Here is an 18,116-nt window from a genome sequence, read left to right on the forward strand (position 1 = left end):
AATTTGATATTTCTTTGGTTTTATGGTATCTAGTTTGATATTTCTTTCAGTTCTAGAGTCTTTATATATGTGTTGGTTGTAAGGTCTCATGTTTGATATATCAGCTGGTTTTGGAGTCTTTTAGTTTGTTATTTGTATGGGTTATGTTTCTGTCGGTTGTAGAGTATTTAGTTAGTTATTTTGTCTGTTTTAGAGTCTTTAGTTTGATATTTATGTTGGGTTGAGAGTCTTTAGTTTGACATTTATGTCAGTTTTAGCCCTTATTTTGATGTTTCTGTCTGTTTTAGAGTCTTTATTTTGATGTTTATCAGTTTATCAGTCTTCAGTTTAATATTTGTGTGGGTTTTATATTTCTGTCAGTTTTAGACTCTTTAGATTGATATTTCTGTTGGTTGTAAGGTCTTATGTTTGATATATCTGCTGGTTTTTGAGTCTTTTAGTTTGATATTTGTGTGGGTCGGTTTTAGAGTAGTTTTAGTTAGTAATTTTGTCTTTTTTAGAGTCTTTAGTTAGATATTTATCTCGGTTTTGTGGTCTTTAGATTGATTTTTGTGTCTGTTTGAGTTGTTATTTTGATCTTTGTCTGTTAGTCTTTAGTTTGATTTATTTCTGTTAGATTTAGTGTTTAGTTTGATATTTTTGCAGTTTCAGAGCATTTCTGAAAGACTCCTTTCCTTCCTCTTCTTTCCTTTTTAAATTTGTATATTGTTTCTTACCCCTTGAGACTCTATTGCTCAAGGGCACAGAGGCACCCGGTTTCCAACCTGCGGCTGTGGTAACAGAGAGGCCTGTTACCATGGTTACCCCAGAGCGAGAGAGAGTCTGTCATTCATTCCTCTCTCTCTTGTTCATGCCAGTTTAGGTTTCTGAGCCTGACAGGATTATAACCTGACATGAAACCCTGAACACACACACACACACACACACACACACACACACACACACACACACACACACAGTCTGTGACATTGAGAGAAAATAGAATTGAAGGCTGCAGAGTCACAGTACAAATCAGACGCTATTTACCCTGGAGCACACACACACTCTAACACACTGAGACCCACTCTAAAACACACATGCAGACATAGATAATAGAGCAAACACGCACCAGTTCTCTGTAGTTTGGATTACCAGCACAGCCTGAATGTGTGTGTGAATCTGGGAATTCAGCAGCAAAGTAAATGTGCAGGAGGCTTTCACACACTTAAGAAAGCCTTTTTAAACCCGGTTAAAGGTTCACACGGCCAAATAATCAGGTTTCTACAGCTGAAATAGAGCTGTATTAACCAGGTCTCCAGCAACAGTATCATGGATGTCCCCCTCATCCCCCCGTCTAAGGCTTAACCTCCCAAAACAAGGGGCTGAGTTTCAAAATCGTTGAAGGATTCTGGCAACACTCTGGTCCAAAGCATGAATCTGTATTGAACAAGGAGCAGTGTTTCACCTGATAATGCAACACATTTAATCACAAAAGTCAAAAGTTGAGCTGTAAACATTAGTTTATTATAATTTCATTAGTTTTTTAGAATATATGAATAAAAACACAAATGTTGAATATAGGCAAAACAGTTCTGCATTTATTTTTTCAAAGACAACAAAAAATAAAGAGCCTGACAAATAGTTCCATAGCCACAATAATAATTTGTGATTTTATGTTTATGTCTCAACAACGTTTGTATGGATTGACATGAAATTTGGTCTAGATATTCATGGTCTCCAGAAGATGAATCTTAGTGACTTTTATGATCCCCTGACTTCTCATCTAGTGCCACCATGAGGTTGTTGTTTGTGTTTTTGAGTGAAATATCTCAACAACTATTTTAATGGATTGCCATGCAAAGTGGTTCAGACATTCACATTCCCCTCAGACTTTTTTATCTAACGGCATCATCAGGTTAAAATTAACTTGTTAAGTACTGGTTTGGTTTATGACCAAATACCTGTAAAACTAATGACATTTTGTTTGACTTTGTGTTTAGTGCTAATTAGCACGTTAGCATGCTAACACATTAAACTAACATTGTGAACATATTACACATTATACCTGCATAGCATCAGCCTGTTAGCATCATCATTGTGAGAATGTTAGCATGCTGACATTAGCATTTAGCTCAAAGTACAGCATTACAAGTACAGCTAGCATGGCTGTCTTGTTTTTCACTCTTGCAGGTAAAGGCTCACAATCTTAGGTTTACAAATCATCCTCAGTGAATTACTTTGAACTTTAAATTTAATTTGTCTCTCATTTTACTAACAAAAATATAAGTGTTTGGAACATACTGAGCATCAGTCTACACCGGGTGAGTATTTGATACTCAGAGAATATATTTTCAGTGGAATATTCTTTTAACAATGTTATGTAATCTCTGAAAGATATTAAATATACTGTGAGCATGTCATAAAAAGTTCAAAAAAACAATACCAACTCAATTTCCACTTTATGGAAAGCTTTATCTGGAGCCATATCACATGGTAAGACGGTGTAGACCCTCATTCGTCCAGGAGTGTTCTATCGTAGAAAAGGTTTCAGCCGTAGTCATCTGGACACTGTTTACGTCTCGATTCTGAAAACAGTGTCCAGATGACTACGACTGAAACCTTTTCTACGATACATATCACATGGTCTTCATCACTGAATGTAGTTTGCTCAGTTGTCATGGAGTTGGATTTGGTGACATGCTACATCAGTATTTCATGAATACTCTTTTAATGAATACATTGTTGACATGCAGATAGCCTACACTGTGTTACTGGACACATAAAAGGGCTTGCCCATAGAAATCAGTCCAGTACTGTTACCAGGTTTTTCATCATAACTGAAACCAGGTCTCTCTTTTACATAATGTTTCAGAAATGAGGTTACTGATTAATCAGTTGCATGAAAACTTAGTGTAAGATCTTGTTTCCAGTGCAGAGTGAACCAGAGTTTCAACAACTTTCTTCAGTCAACAGTGGGTGGAGAAGATGTTGTCTTCCACCTCACATAAGGATACTGAGGAACCGAAGCAATCAAATCCATACCCAAACCCAAATGCAGGATAAAGAGGCTCAGAGAATGTGGAGTGGAAAGTGTGGATGTGAATCAGTTTGTCAGAGGCCACTTTGTAAAAGGACAGCATGCCAGCAGGACAGTCCAGAAACACTGCCACTCTGTTAGACGCAGGAGACGACCAGGGACGAATGGGTGTAGCTCTGTCTTCATGCCGGACAGAATAACTACCATCGTCATCACAGAGCAGCATCCAGGAGTGGTCATTCGCTCCAAGACAGCCATCAGCTCCCTCTCCTTTCCGTCTGATTCCTCCATATGTCACTGCTATATAAACCTTGCCTTCCCACTCAACTTCCCAGTAACCGCGACCAGTCAGACCAGTGCTACACAGCACCTGAAGCCAGCAGTCGAATCTTTCTGGGTGATGACGATATGGCTGCTCCTCTTTTACGGTTGTCGCCTTCATGCAGTTGTCATACAGTTTGAGGTTTCTGTGTGCAGTGTTTTGATCCAGTGTGAGTTCACAGACATCTGATGGATAGAACAAGATACAAAACAGCAGCAGTTTATCATTTAACACACCTGATGTGGCTATTTAAAGCAATAGTTCAACATTTTAGGAAATGCACTATTTTCCTGCTTGCTTTGTGTTAAATGAGAAGATACCCCTGATATCACTAGCCTGGCTCTGGCCAAAGTTTTAAAAAAAGTCTGCCTACAGCACCTCTGAAGCACAATGTAAATATTATGAATGTTACAAAATTAAAGTTTAAAAACAACAATTTGAGGATTTAAGGGGGGTTTGAGATGGAATATTTTCAGCCGGACTATTTCCATGTCATGTCCTTTTGCCAGGTAACCATGAATTTGTCCAATGCTTAGGTTTATGACCAAATATGTGCAAAACGGATGACATTCCCATGGTAAATGTTATAACTGCTACACATCAGTATGTTAGTACAAATGAAAAATGTTGATTAATGTCAACTATCTCAAGGCTTTATGAATTTGCTTCATAAACGTACAGAAATGAGAAGAAAATAACAGAAAGAAACGGAGTCTCTGAGTTCTGAGTTCAGTAAGAAACCGAGCTGAACACAAACACACAGATGCGTGTCAGTGTGTCCATTCCTAGGTAGCTTACAGCTAACATAGAGAGGGTACATTGCTGTTTGGGGCGAATAAACGATCCAGCGCTCAAATTTGCGTGAGGCGAAAATTCACTTCACTTTCTGTATGAACACACCTTTAGGCTTGTAGGGTTAAGGTTAGGGTTTGTCCATAGGGCCTTTACTAGACATATATTACTTTGACTGACACTGCTGCACTTTAGGCTCAGAGGATTTGGCTAATTAGGAGCTCTGTCATCTCATTGCTTTGAGAGGTTAGCACTCGCATATCAAATTGTTCAGTGACAGACCTCTTTAATAGCTGACAGATGCTTTGTGCTTTCTGCCCTTTTCTCATAAGCATTCACAATATTTTAATTACGTACTGTGAAGTAACAAGTGAATGTGTGGTGTTCTGTTATCATACTCAGATTGACTGTAAACTTACATTTCTTCAGACCAGGTTTCAATCTTTGCTCTCCACCATGGTCGAGGCTAGAGGACGGAACAAAGTCAGAATTAACCTTCTTTACCTTTTCAGTTTGGTATTTTCCATGCACCATCACTCATACCCCTATTTAACATGATCCAACACTCAAGTGTGAAAGGAGAAATTGTTTGTCATTCAGTTCATACTTGAGAGTTTCCAGTCTCCATTGTGGATCCTTCAGTCCAGCAGACAGCTGCATCACTCCTGAGTCTCCTGGATGATTGTAGCTCAGGTCCAGCTCTCTCAGGTGGGAGGGGTTGGACTTCAGAGCTGAGGCCAGAGAAGCACAGCCTTCCTTTGTGATCATACAGCCTGACAGTCTACACACACACACACACACACACACACACACAAACACATATAGTTGACAAAGTGGACTGTATGTATCGCTTTATACAAGATTTGCATGAAGACTGCATAGTGTATTGCTCATTCTGTACTGAAATTGACATATGCTTTTTGGGCCACTCTGGACAAACACACCAAAAGTCTTCACAGTGGCAATTACTTTCTCAGTACCAACTTCATCTTATGCAAACCCAGCATCCACTTTGTTTTGGCAACTGAGACGACTGACTCCAGTCACATTTGAATTCATCACTCTGGGCTCTGTGTTCTCTGATGCAACAATTTCCTTCCTGCACCAGTCTAATTGCAGCAATGGATCCCCAAACCACCTGCCTGGGAACTCTGCTAGCTAGGGAAGAAACGTTTTCTTTTTGACTGGGATGCAAAAGGTAGTAATGATGTGGGGGTGAATCCCTCTTGAACCTTCTGTCCAATATAGTATGATCAGCAAAAGTTGTCTGCCATACTTCAGCATTGATTGTGTTTGTGGTTACTGGCTGTTACAGATGTTCCCCATAGTAGGTAGAGTTCCCCTTAGCTAGTGTAACAGACAGAATACCTAACGGCAAGTTTGTGGCCACGTGTGTCAATGGCAACAACATGGATACATGGTAGGCTTTTTTCCTTTTCCCCTCTGTTGTCTAGGCAATCGAGTGTGAGGTGGAGAGTTAGGTGACTTTATTATAGACTGACAAAGGAGGACGGGGTGGTTGGCAGGATCAACATAACATCGGACTTTAACACGGGAGACTGCTTTCCCATTTCCAACTGCAAGTTCATATTGGGGTTTTTTCATTCAGATACATTTTTGACTGATTCATTACAATGTAAGTTCAATGAAGTTGTGTTGAGCAAGGACTTTACCTTCTTGTCGCAAGTCTCAGGTTGTGTGGCTAAGTTGCAAAAGACTGGTTCCACAAATTCTTTGGAAACCGTGTAAGCAATAAAAACCCTACAGACACTGGCTATCTTAGTTGATGTTAACCATCATGTAAAGTGTTGAAAGGGTCATCAGATGAACAAATAAATGCATCCTTACCTGAGAGTTTGCAGGGCACAGTGTGGACTCTCCAGTCCAGCAGAGAGGAGCTTCACTCCTGAATCGTGCAGGTCGTTGTCACTCAGGTCCAGCTCTCTCAGTTTAGAAGATTGAGAGCTGAGAACTGAGGCCAGAGCTTTACAGCTGTTCTCTGACAGATTACAGCCACTCAGCCTGAGAAATTTTGAGACAAAATAAAAATACATTAACAGATGTACCCATATTTGATACAGTTAAGGAATGTAGTTTTCTGTGCACATACAGAGATTTGTTGGATGCCTTGACCACTGGCAGCAGCCTCAGTAGACCCTCCTCTGAAGCAGAGTATTTTTTAAGGTCAAACACCTCCAGCGCTTCTTCCGATGACAGTAAGATGAAGACCAGAGCTGACCAGAGAGCAGGAGAGAGTTGGTCTGTGGAAAGACTTCCTGAACTCAGGTACTGTTGGATCTCCTCCTCTAGAGAATCATCTTTCAGCTCATTTAGACAGTAGAACAGATTGATGCTCCTCTCTGGAGATGTATTCTCTCTGATCCTTTCCTTGATGGACTGGATTGTTTTGTGGTTGGTCTGAGAGAACCCTTTTGTCATCTTCAACAAGTACTTAAGAAGATCCTGATTGGTCTGCAGGGAAAGACCCAGGAGGAAGCGTAAGAACAAGTCCAGGTGTCCATTTGGACTCTGTAAGGCTTTGTCAATTGCAATCTCATGGACTTCTGTTATGGATTTTCTCTTGCAAAGCATCCACAGACTTTCCAGTGTTAGCTCTGGCTTAGACAGTACATTCTTGTTGTCATTAATGAGTGACATCACCACATAAAGGGCAGCCAGATACTCTTGAAGGCTCAGATGGACAAAGCTGAACATCTTGCCCTTGTCATTATCCTTCTTCCACCTGCGCACCTCTTTAAAGACCTCTGTGAAAACTCCAGAGTACAGTGAGGCTTTACGGAAATTGATGCCACTGTCTTTCAGGTCTTTCTCATAGAAGATCAGGTTGCCTTTCTCCAGCTGGTGAAAAGCTAGCTTTGCTAATGACTGGATGTACTGAATGCTCTTTTTTGTGCCATATTTCTCTTCTGTCAGGGTGATCTGAAACACCAGGAATTCTGTGTACATCTCAGTCAGGGTTTTGGGTAGCTCTGCCTGCGTTTTGGTATTCAAAACATCCTTCAGAACTGTAGCAGTGATCCAGCAGAAAACTGGGATGTGGCACATAATGAAGAGGCTTCTAGATGCCTTGATGTGGGAGATAATTCTGCTGGCTTGCTTTTCATCTGGGAATCTCTTCCTGAAGTACTCCACCTTCTGAGGATCAGTGAATCCTCTCACCACTGTCATGCTGTGTACAAAGTCTCGAGGGATCTGACTGGCCGCTGCAGGCCTTGTGGTTATCCAGACGCGAGCAGAGGGAAGCAGTTTGCCCTTGATGAGGGCTGTCAGCAGCACATCCACTGAGGTTAACTGTGTCACATCGAAGTCAGCTGGCAGCTTTTCACTGCGAGTAAAGTCCAGCTGAAGGCGGCTTTCATCCAGTCCATCCAACACAAACAGAAGTTTAAATTTACTCTTGTTAAAATCACGGTTTCCTGATGCCTGTAGTTTTGTGAAGATGTCATGAAGTTTCTTCTCCGTGATGGCTTTGGTTTCCCAGATACATGTGTGGATAAGCTCTGCCAAACGAAATCTTTCTCCCTTCAGTAAATTCAGTTCGCGGAAAGTGAAGGGGAATATAAGGTGCACATCTTGATTCTTTCTTCCCTCAGCCCAGTCCAACACAAACTTTTGCACAAGAAATGTTTTGCCAATTCCTGCAACTCCAGTCGTCAGCACTGTTCGTATGGGTTTGTGATTTCCAGTAGGGCTTTTGAATATGTTACTTGGTTCAATTGGTTTCTCTGTCACTGCTACCCTCCCCTTTGGCATCCCAATCTGCATTACCTCATGCTGTTCATTGATGTGTATTTCCCCCCCGGTTGTGATGAACAGCTCTGTGAAGATGTCAACCAGACACTGCTCATCTGTCCTCTCTGTCATGCCCTCTCGAGCACACATAAACTTGCTCTGGAGGTAAGATTGGAGTGTGCGTTGGTATAGTATGATCTGTTCTGGAGGCTCTGGCACTGCAATATTCATATCTGTGAGGAAGAAAATGTCATCGTTACTAAAGTGAAAGACATTTAGTATCCAGGTATATGAGCATAGGCCCTGTAATAGGAACTATAGCCTTGCCCTAAAAATTTGTAAGTACTAGTTTGGAAATGGAGGGTGGGTCCACTAACCCAGCGTTGCCGGGCAGCATGATGAAAACATTAGCACACCCATGGAACAAGGATTACAATGTGTATCCTTAGTTGTATTTCTAATTGCTTGTAATTGTTTTTTGTTTGGTATAAATGAGGGGAAAGTAAGTTGCTTTCACTCCCTTCTGTGACACCAGCATGACCCAGTCTGGATTCATTGTCAGTACTTGGACCCAGGGGGCTTCATGTTAAGTCTAGGAACCGTCACCACAGAAACCCTAAGAAAGGGAGTGCCACTGCAAACAAAGTTCTCCCAAAGCACCCAAAATGAGACATGGAGAACAATCCAGAAACATTTCTCAAGCAGAAGCAGTCCTCTGCTAATCATGGCAGCCACACAAAGAACAGCTTTACCTTCAGGTTGACTGCTCTTGGTGAGAGGGTGAGGAACAGGAGAGGCCTGTGGTTGAAGAGGGGAAGCTCCTGTGTCCTCTGTAGGCTCTACAACATCACTGACATTCCCTAAACATGGATGCATGGGACACAGAAAGAATTTGTACGTAAAAGTTAGACTTTTCATATTCCAAAAAAGACGCTACCTTTTAGGGCTGCCTTTCACAGTTCAGTGTTGGATTGTTTGCATAAATTGCTTGTGTGTACAACAATCAGAATTAGACATACTTTATTGATCCCCGAGGGGAAACTCTTTTGTTACAGAGTTTCCCCTCGGGGATCAATAACTCTGTAACAAAAGAGTAACATACACAACATAATGTTCTTTCTCTAAATTTTTACATTTTTTGTCTTTCCATAGCTTACCTTTTAGCTCTGAACTGCTGTTTGACAAATGCTGCACCAGATCATTTCTGCTCATCTTCCCTAAAACCTTCTTGGCCACCTCCGCAGCCTGTTGGTTGTATTTCTGCACCATCAAATTCACTGTGTCCAGCATGTCTGCCTTATCTAGCTGGAACTTTGGGATTGGGGAGAAGCCATCGTGGACCTCAGGCAGCTGCAGGTACCACTTGAAAGATTTTAGCTCCTCATGTCCCAAATTTTCCAGTGTTTCCAAAAGCAATTCTTTAACCGTCCCCATCTCTGCTCCCTGATGAGATCAGACGAAAATCTCAACTCAAAAAACATTCATGCAATTTCCCCAATGGGTTGATTAAAGATTCAGCTCTATGTATCGTTATCTTTTGTTCAAATTCATGAATTAGGTATTTTTTGCTATATATTGTACCTGACAAAGTTGAGAAAGTTCACTTGAACTTCTTTTATGGATGTCACTGCATCACTGTGTAGCACAATAGAAACATTTCTGTGTTCTATATGGCTCATACCTCCTCTAGATACAACTTTAAATCTTTACTACATTTTAAAATGCAAGATTTGTAACCTCTTTTGGCAGCAAATGTGCAGATAAGATGATGATTGGAAACCCAGGGGTGGACCACTAATTTCCTTGTGTGCTGGGCTGATGAATGCTGGATAAATAAATAACCGAGAGCTATGGCACTGATGACTAACCCAGCTGAGTGACATGCTAGTTCATTTCAGTCTGGGTGACAATTTAATACCACATGGTCATGTGTCATGATCATGTAAAACTGAATAGTTAACATTATTAACATTGTGTCTGGCAATGTTAATTCAACATGTCCCCTGTTGCATTGTGGGGTGGGGTGCGCACAGTCTAGATGTGATTTCCCTGCAGTGTAATAAACCCAACAGAGTAGTGGACCTTTGTGCAGGAGGTTAACGGTACAAGGCTCACCTAGGGGGCTGATGGTCGCTTGACTAATATTTGCTATTGTAGCAGGGAACTACATCATTAATTACTTGTAGCATTCAAACAAATTCTGTTCCATAGTTTATATTTATCAGGGAATAACCATACTGTCAATTTCACCTGATGTTTCACCAGTATTTACCTGTGTGATGTGGGCTGTATGGGTTGGGTAGTGTATCACCAGGTGGGTTTAGAAGTGCTGATCTGATTCAGATGTCCATCATTACTTTTAATCCCAGTTCATCCCAGCAGGAACTTCATCTTGCACCTTTTGGGATGCCACAAAAAAATCAACTTAAACTTTATTGTCCCTGAGGAAAGATTTTCTCTTGCATCCAAGTGAAACATGGAGTGTACACAAAACTGAACATAAATCACACAAAACTTAATAAAATACATCAAATGTTTGATTTTAAATAAGTATAAAAAATGTGCTAAAACCTACCACATGAAAATCAACATGTGTAAAATGACAGCATATCATAAAACATGGAGTACATCAAGCAATCACCATACAACCCAGTCATCAGTTGTTTGTTATATAAAAGATTCAACAGTTGATGCATGAGCATTTACCAGTTTGATGACGTGACTTAAAATGTACAGTAATCTACTGCAGCACCAATTAGAATAATCATATTGTAAAACACAATTACAGTAAAGCTATAAAGAGTTAATTACTGACTGCGAGTGATGCCACTAAGTCACAGAATCGTTGCTATGGTTACCTACAGTTTGATATGCACACATTGATTGAACTGTTGATTGGAGCTATGTTTGAGTTGTTTCCATATAATGTTTTAGTAAACACCCATTAACCAATTACTACCTTTGGACAGAGCCAGACTACAGTAGCTTTTTCCTAAAAAGTACCACTTGTTTTGCAGAAATACATCTAATTATATTATTAATAATTCAGGAAGAAATTATGTTTCCTCCCAAAAGGTATTTGGTAAAACAAATTAGTAGTAGGCCGGTATAAACATATTTTTTTGGAGACACGGTTGCATTTCTTCATGTGGTCTGGGAATGCCCAGTGGGTGTGTATTCCCGGAAGAAAAGTTTCAGAGATGCTGAGGATGTGTTTTGATGAGAATATTATGGTTTATAGGAAGGATGGACGGGTTCATTATTGATCAATTTCTTGTGTTCTGTTTGCTTCTTGACTTACTCATAGAGATATTACTCATTTGTTTTTTTTGGCTTAACAAACTTTTAACCCCATCCCAATATAATTCAGTTTAAATCTCAATAAGAAAAAGAAAATACTTAATATATACTAAATATGAATAAACAGAGTCCGAAGTCTACAGCAGAATGATCCCTTATCAGCAAAGAGTTTTATTACTGTGTATTAAATGCTGAACTGCCACCAACCACATTATCTACAGCAAACCAAATCTTTTTTCTGTTAAAACTGCCTGTTCATGATATTAGTATGAACTAATTATCACGTCACCTGGCCTGATACCATGGTCACTTACCAAACTACAAAAGAGATGTTTAAATCATCCTCTATTTTCTTTACTTAAAACTATGACCAACCAGTGAGTCAGTCATTACAAACTCATGCCGTGCAACCAAACATTGTTTATTGTATTTTGGGGAAATGTGTCTAAAATGACGCACAAGACATCGAGAACATGTCCATTTGATGGAATGGTACAGCCATAAAAGACATGAAGTCTTAGGGTTGAATATTTCACTCATTGTAAACATCATTTAGCTTCAATGTCAATGTATAAAGATGTTATAGAATATGTATAGTGCAATACTCTCAGAAAATGTCAAATAAGAAGAGTTTAACAACCTTAAAGCTGGAAAATGTATGGTAATTAAGGCGTGTTAGACAGTTAACTCAACATTGTGTAAAAGTCAGCATTGTTACCTTAATGTAATGTTATAATATTTTCCTGTTGAGGTTTTGATTTGAGATATATATATATATATATATATATATATTGTTTTCCACCAGGAAGTTCAAGTCCACACTTTATGGGGTCTTTAATGTACTTTGACTACTGATGTAGAACAGTGGTTAAACTGTTGGTTTCAGTTGCCCCAGTACATTTTTAACACCTACCAGCCAATCTGAAACCAGGACTTTCTGTAGCCATGATATGATTTAACATAAACAAACACTGAGTAATACAGAAAAGTGTTGCCAAAAGGCATAACTGCCAAAACAGTGCGGTCAACATTAGTAAAAACAGATACAAATATACAAAAGATTTAGAATTAACAGACAATGTTGAGAGATTCAAACAAAGAAGAAAGGAAAAAAATCACTTACTCAAGTTATTCCCAAGAATGTCTGTCATTCCAGCAGGTATGTCTTGACAAAAAAATCAAAAGAAATATCCAATTCAAATTTATGGGCCAACCTGTTTAAAATTAAGGTTACATTCTTGATTAATTATCCAGTAAGAGAGATGTGAGAGTTTTTTCTTCTTCTCCTTCCTCTAACTTCTTATAACTATCAGAGTTTCAGCAGTCAGCAGACTTTTACTGTGCGTCTATAAAGCTGTGACAGTAAACCACAAGTCAAAGTCCTCATTACTCTAACAATAAGGAAAGTCCTCAGTGCTGCTTTGAACCAAAACAACATGACGTCAACACCCTGGTGGGAAATAACAGAAGGTCAGAGAAACCATGGGTGTCTTTTTCTTTTTTGCAATGTAATGTTTATTGGGTAGAGTTTTCAATATACACTCCAGATATTACATCCATATTTCTACAAGACATATTCTGTAGGGTATAAAGAACATTTCTTCCACACTCTCTCTCTCTAACCCATCTTCCCCCAACTGTCCCCACTTCCTACCTTCACTCATCCTGCCATTGTTGAGTATCTGCATGACGCTCCAGTGAGATTTAGCCCTTCCCATTCACCCACCTTACCAGCTCTCCCCAAATACTCCCTCTCACCACCCCATGCTCTACTTCGCAACATTACAGTCTCAGATTCATTCATATAGTAGTAATATCCAAAAATAATATCATCTAACGCAACACAAGCCAGGTTTCTATCCAAATATAACGCAAAGCTTAACCGAATTTTCAGAAAATCTGCTAAACAAAATGCTAATTTATGCGTGTTTCCATCCTCTACTGTTATTTTAGATTAGATTCAACTTTATTGTCAGTACACATGTACAAGTACAAGGCAACAAAATGCAGTTTAGGTCTAACCAGAAGTGCAATGAGCAAGTGCAGGATATAAAGTATGTGCATAAATGCAGGATATACCAGTATTGCTGGAGGGACACTGAGCCTCGCGATGTACACACGCCGCCATCATGATGTCTTCTGTCATAATATGTTATGTGAATATTAGGAGTTGGTTCATGGAGATAAGAAGTAGGTGGTGCTAACTCTCCCGTCAGGTGACATTATACTATTGTGGAAGAAGAGGGCGTAACGGCATTTTCAGCAGTATGCCTATGTGCCGTGCAAGAAAGGAAAGCTTGAGTTCCTCATCGACACATTTTGAAGAGAGTGGGTGATATTTACAAGAGAGTTTTAGGGCCACTGTTACAAAAAGATTTTGAGGGTAAAGTGGAAAGATTTTGAGGAAAAAGTCATTGTTTTAGGTGAAAAAGCCATAATATGTATTTTTTTCAATAGTTGTAATTTTACAGGGACAAAGTTGCAATATTTTGAAAATACAATTGTAACATCTTCTGTGAAAACAGTCTGTTAGCTTTTCTTCCTTGTCAAATGAGGGATGTGGATGACCTGAAGTTACAGGTTTCATCAATAAGCACCTTATTTCATAGATTTTAGGATATTATGAGTTCATAACCGGACGTGTTTTGAGGCACACCGGGGGGGTTCCAACCAAACAGTGGTCCTAATAATCTGCAGTCATATATATTTTTATTTGTTATGTCTTTTGTTACTCCTGTGCGTGGTGTTGATCCCACTCTGCACCCAGAATCTCCTCTCTAACTCAAATACTGTTCACTGCTGCAGTGAAGCTAATTTCATATTGAAATCTACTTCTGCCATACAGACACGGATACACACACACAGTAGTGATGTCAGATTAAAAGGCATCTCAGCCTGCAGATAGAAACCTTAATCAGCCATCAACTCTGACTGCTGATATAATTATTACACAACACACACAGTAACTGTCATCTTCCATTGTTTTCTCTACTATTCTTGAGGAAACAACCAATTTGCTCTGAACATTTCAATTTAACTCTCTCTCTGTGTCTCTTTCTCTCTGTTTTTCTCTCTCTCTTTCTTTCTCTCTCTCTTTAAATTCAATTTAATTGGGCTTTATTGGCATGGGAAACAGACGTTAACATTGCCAAAGCATGTGTGAAATAAAAACATATACATAAACAGAAGAAACGTGCTATTAAATTAATAGTTGTAGTTATTCTGATCTGTACAGATGGCCATCACCATCCATATTTTATTAATTTCCAGTAGCAATGTTTATGAATGGGAACTTCATTTTATTCTATAGGCTAGGCATGACAGTGGTTTACACCAGCATGTTGAAGGGTTAGGAAAAGCACATCAAGTAAAAAAAAACAGATTAATTACTGAAGTCCCTTTCCAAAACAAACTTTGATTCATTTTTGGAGTCCGTGGTGAAGGTCATTTGAAAAAAAAAAGTGTATACAGATGTCACTCAGGCCGAACTGTGTTCAGTACAAACCAAATTAGAGAGTGTAAAACAGAAAGAGATCCACACAGAAAAGACAGACTGAAGCTGCTGGCAGCTGCAAAAACACCACTCACCATCAAAGGAGAGAGATTGTGTAAATCTGCTTAAAGAGACTTTGGCTTCATGCAACATTAATGTGAAGTGCTGCAGTGGAAACTCTGCTGACAATACAGAAGGCTGTCGACCTGTCGGACTGACAGGCTGCATGACAGCTGCATGTGTGGTGGAATCATTCATGTGGTTAACTTACCTCAGCGTTAGCTGAAGTATCTGCAGAGGTGGGCAATATATTAATAAGAATTATTACAGCATTATCTCAGAACTGACGTTAGTACATGTTGTTTACAAGTATACAAGATCACATGCTGAAAAGTTAAACTCATGTTCGGTTTTACTAGAGCAGCATTGTATAGATTTAAAGCAAGCATCTACAGACATTTTGTGTCTGTAGATGCTTGCTATCGTGACTGAGTGTGTGTGTGTGTGTGTGTGTGTGTGTGTACTTCCACTTTCTCCAAATGAGAAGCCAAACTTATTTTAATATTTATCTACCAGCTGTTGCCATCACTAAGTTAAAGAAATCAACTCCTCGCATTTAAAGTAAAATAAATAGTTATTGATTTGCTCCTGATTTTGTCTCTCCTGCCGCTCGTATTTGCCATGTATTTTTTCCAACAGCTCCTGTCATTCCCTACACTGTGGTTCCTCACCTGTCCACTAGGTGCCTTCTGTGTGTTTTCCACCACAGCCCACTTTCAATTCACACATTAACACATTTCTGACCTGCTAAGAATACCTCTGCCACTTCAACAGAAGATGTAAGTTTAAAAAAAAAAAAAAAATCCTCCATGAGCAAGCACTTGGCAACAGTGGTAAGGAAAAACTTCCTTTAAGAGAAGAGAAGAGCAGAACCAGACTTGGGTTGGGTTGTCAACCATTAGTCATCACTCACACCCATCAGCCAGTGCTTCAGATGTGTTTTGCTCTACCTGCGATGTTCATTTTGGCACCTGATTTTGATTTAGTTTTAGAATCAGAAATACTTTATTGATCCCCGAGGGAAAACTCTTTGTTACAGCAGCTCACTATCACGTCAGTGCAGACAGGAATAGAAGTTCAAAGCAAATCAAATATAATACAGTGTAAAGTGTAAAGTAAAAAGTTGATTAACAGAGTCTTTTGCTGAAAATGTTTTGGTCAAATTTGATTTCAACAAAAACTAAAAACATTTTTGTCTCGTTTTTGTCATGCTTTTTTAGTTTTTACATCTTCTAAGCATTTTGAGGCTACAGCACTGTTTACTTGTTCACACAGTGAAACACTCTCAAGTGGGCAGTAAGTAATCAATTAATATCTCAGGACAAATATAGATTCTTGTTACAGGACGATCCCACACATCCAATTTTTTACATAAACACTAAAATCCATAAAATTTGTCAAGAACCTGTCCCAGGACGTCCTATCGTGTCCGGAATAGGGTCTCACATTTCCCAATTCATTGATTTTCACATTAAATCATTGGTAACCTCTTATGTAAGGGACACATTGGCTTTTTTGGAAATTGGAGTCTGTGGGGGGGATCAATGACACTGATTTTTTGTGTAAATTGGATGTTGCAAGCTTATACACAAATGTACCTCATAAGGAGGGGTTGGAGGCTTTACGTTATTACTTGCATTCGAGGGAACAACAGGTCCCATCAACGGAGTAACTTGGGAAGAGTTTGTTTGTATTCGCCACTAAGCGAAGCGGGACAGGCTTGTTAAGACAAATCTCTATGTCAGACCTACCCATGTTTTAAGCTCTCTTTCCCCAGGCAATTTTTCTTGTTTGAATTGTGTGAATTATAATGCTATGATTAAAGGGGACAGTTTTTTTACATCCCCACACAGGCAAAAAAATGAAAGTCAGGGGTAGAATCACATGTAGGATCACACATGTGGTCTACCTATTGAAGTGTCCTTGTGGATTGTGCTATGTGGGCAAGACAAAAAGGCAATTAAGAGTAAGGATTTCTGAGCACAAGAGTAGCATCAGAAATAGGGATGAGAGGTCTCCTGAAGCCAGACACTTTAATTCTGCTGGCCATGGAGTTTGTATGCTATGGTTCATGGGAATTGAGGTTGTTAGGCCACTGTTGAGGGGAGGAGATAGGGAGAGGAAACTTCTTCAGAGAGAGGTCTATTGGATACATTACTTACAGAATGAGTACCCTGGGGGGTTTAAATGATGAACTGCTGTTGTTTTTTATGAATGCAGATGGATATTATTGCGATATAGTATATATATTTCTATTTCCTATGAAGGTTATGCACATGATGGATTCACATATGGATGTACATGTAAGTTCTTGTTGTTAGTGTGTAAATTAATGGGTCTCTCTTCTGGTTGTTGCAACAATAGTGTGCGATATACAGTCTTTCCCCTTATGATTTGAAAAAATCATGTTTTTCTCACAACTATATATGCACTATATGCATTTGATTACACAGCCTAAGAAATGTGAGAGCAAGTTTCAATTCTGTTCTCATTTTTTGCTAATTCTGTGACCTTGCTGTTATCGTCACCCTGTAACTACAACATCCTCCTTGATGACTGAGACACAGACCCTCATGCTCTGTCTCCAAGCACCAGACTTCTAATTGTCCAGTTTAATATCACACTATTAATAATTTCTTTGACAGAAAGTATTTACACTTACACTGGAAAAATAACAAAATTTAAAGTCCACAATAACAAGATTGAACTAGGGTCCCAAATGGCAGACTCCCCTCTTAAACTGCATCTTTTGTTAGGGGAGGACTCAGCCATGGACCCATGAAAAGAGCTACAACATAAAGCTAAAACTTTATGGATTAAGTGTGATTTTTAGGAACAAAATAGTATATAAGTATTGTAATGGAAAGAACAAACGGACTCGCTGATATAATTACATACAGATGCTATACATAATTGTTTGGCGTCAATACTTGATCTATGTATGATTGTTTGGACTGCGTGATGAAAACAGTACACTAATAATGATGACATGGAACTACAAAACATCTTAGTGACTGTTATGTCCAGACTTCAGGGACACTCTTCTCCCCGGGTTGAGGAACCTGACCCTGAAGGCTGGATAAATAACTGATGCTCTTTTTCCTCTGTACTCATTCAGAGCAGATTTTATTGATGTATGTTTTGTTGCTGTGAGTCCGTCTGCAGACGCTTGAAGTAAACCTACAGAAAGACAAGATTAGAGTCTGGGACTCTTTACCTCAACCTCCCCGGCAAGGAAGGGTGAAGACAAGGGGGCCTGCTGCTGCAGTATTTGTCAACAATTCCAACTTCTTCTATGAAGACAATTTTGATATTATTACAACTGTATTTTACTAGATTGTCATTCATTGTTTATACTTCAGCCTCCACTTATGGGTGTC

At 39.3% G+C, this 18,116-nt stretch overlaps 1 protein-coding gene across 1 annotated transcript; it reads right to left on the minus strand.

Moving 5' to 3' along the window:
* Window positions 1–1,550: 1,550 nt before the first annotated feature.
* On the minus strand, window positions 1,551–12,744 carry LOC122871486 (NACHT, LRR and PYD domains-containing protein 3-like). Its single transcript, XM_044186662.1, has 9 exons — window positions 12,307–12,744; window positions 10,156–10,281; window positions 9,041–9,326; window positions 8,636–8,743; window positions 6,241–8,116; window positions 5,979–6,152; window positions 4,738–4,911; window positions 4,550–4,596; window positions 1,551–3,523 (listed from the first exon to the last, which is right to left on the minus strand). Exons 3-9 carry the CDS (start codon window positions 9,315–9,317, stop codon window positions 2,946–2,948), a joined length of 3,234 nt encoding a protein of 1,077 aa, XP_044042597.1. The 5' UTR covers window positions 9,318–9,326; window positions 10,156–10,281; window positions 12,307–12,744; the 3' UTR covers window positions 1,551–2,945.
* Between the last annotated feature and the right edge of the window lie 5,372 nt (window positions 12,745–18,116).

Source organism: Siniperca chuatsi, linkage group LG23 (assembly GCF_020085105.1).
Source record: "Siniperca chuatsi isolate FFG_IHB_CAS linkage group LG23, ASM2008510v1, whole genome shotgun sequence".
Classification (NCBI taxonomy): domain Eukaryota; kingdom Metazoa; phylum Chordata; class Actinopteri; order Centrarchiformes; family Sinipercidae; genus Siniperca; species Siniperca chuatsi.

What these genes read in the sequence shown, in the direction of transcription:
- LOC122871486 (XM_044186662.1), bottom strand. Translation starts at nt 9,317, where the DNA reads ATGGGGACGGTTAAAGAATTGCTTTTGGAAACACTGGAAAATTTGGGA. An exon ending in TGTGCCCTGCAAACTCTCAG is followed by an intron (nt 4,912 to 5,978) that starts GTAAGGATGCAT and finishes GTGTGTGTGTAG; the next exon opens with ACTGTCAGGCTGTATGATCA. An exon ending in GAAACCTGGTCTGAAGAAAT is followed by an intron (nt 3,524 to 4,549) that starts GTAAGTTTACAG and finishes TCTATCCATCAG; the next exon opens with ATGTCTGTGAACTCACACTG.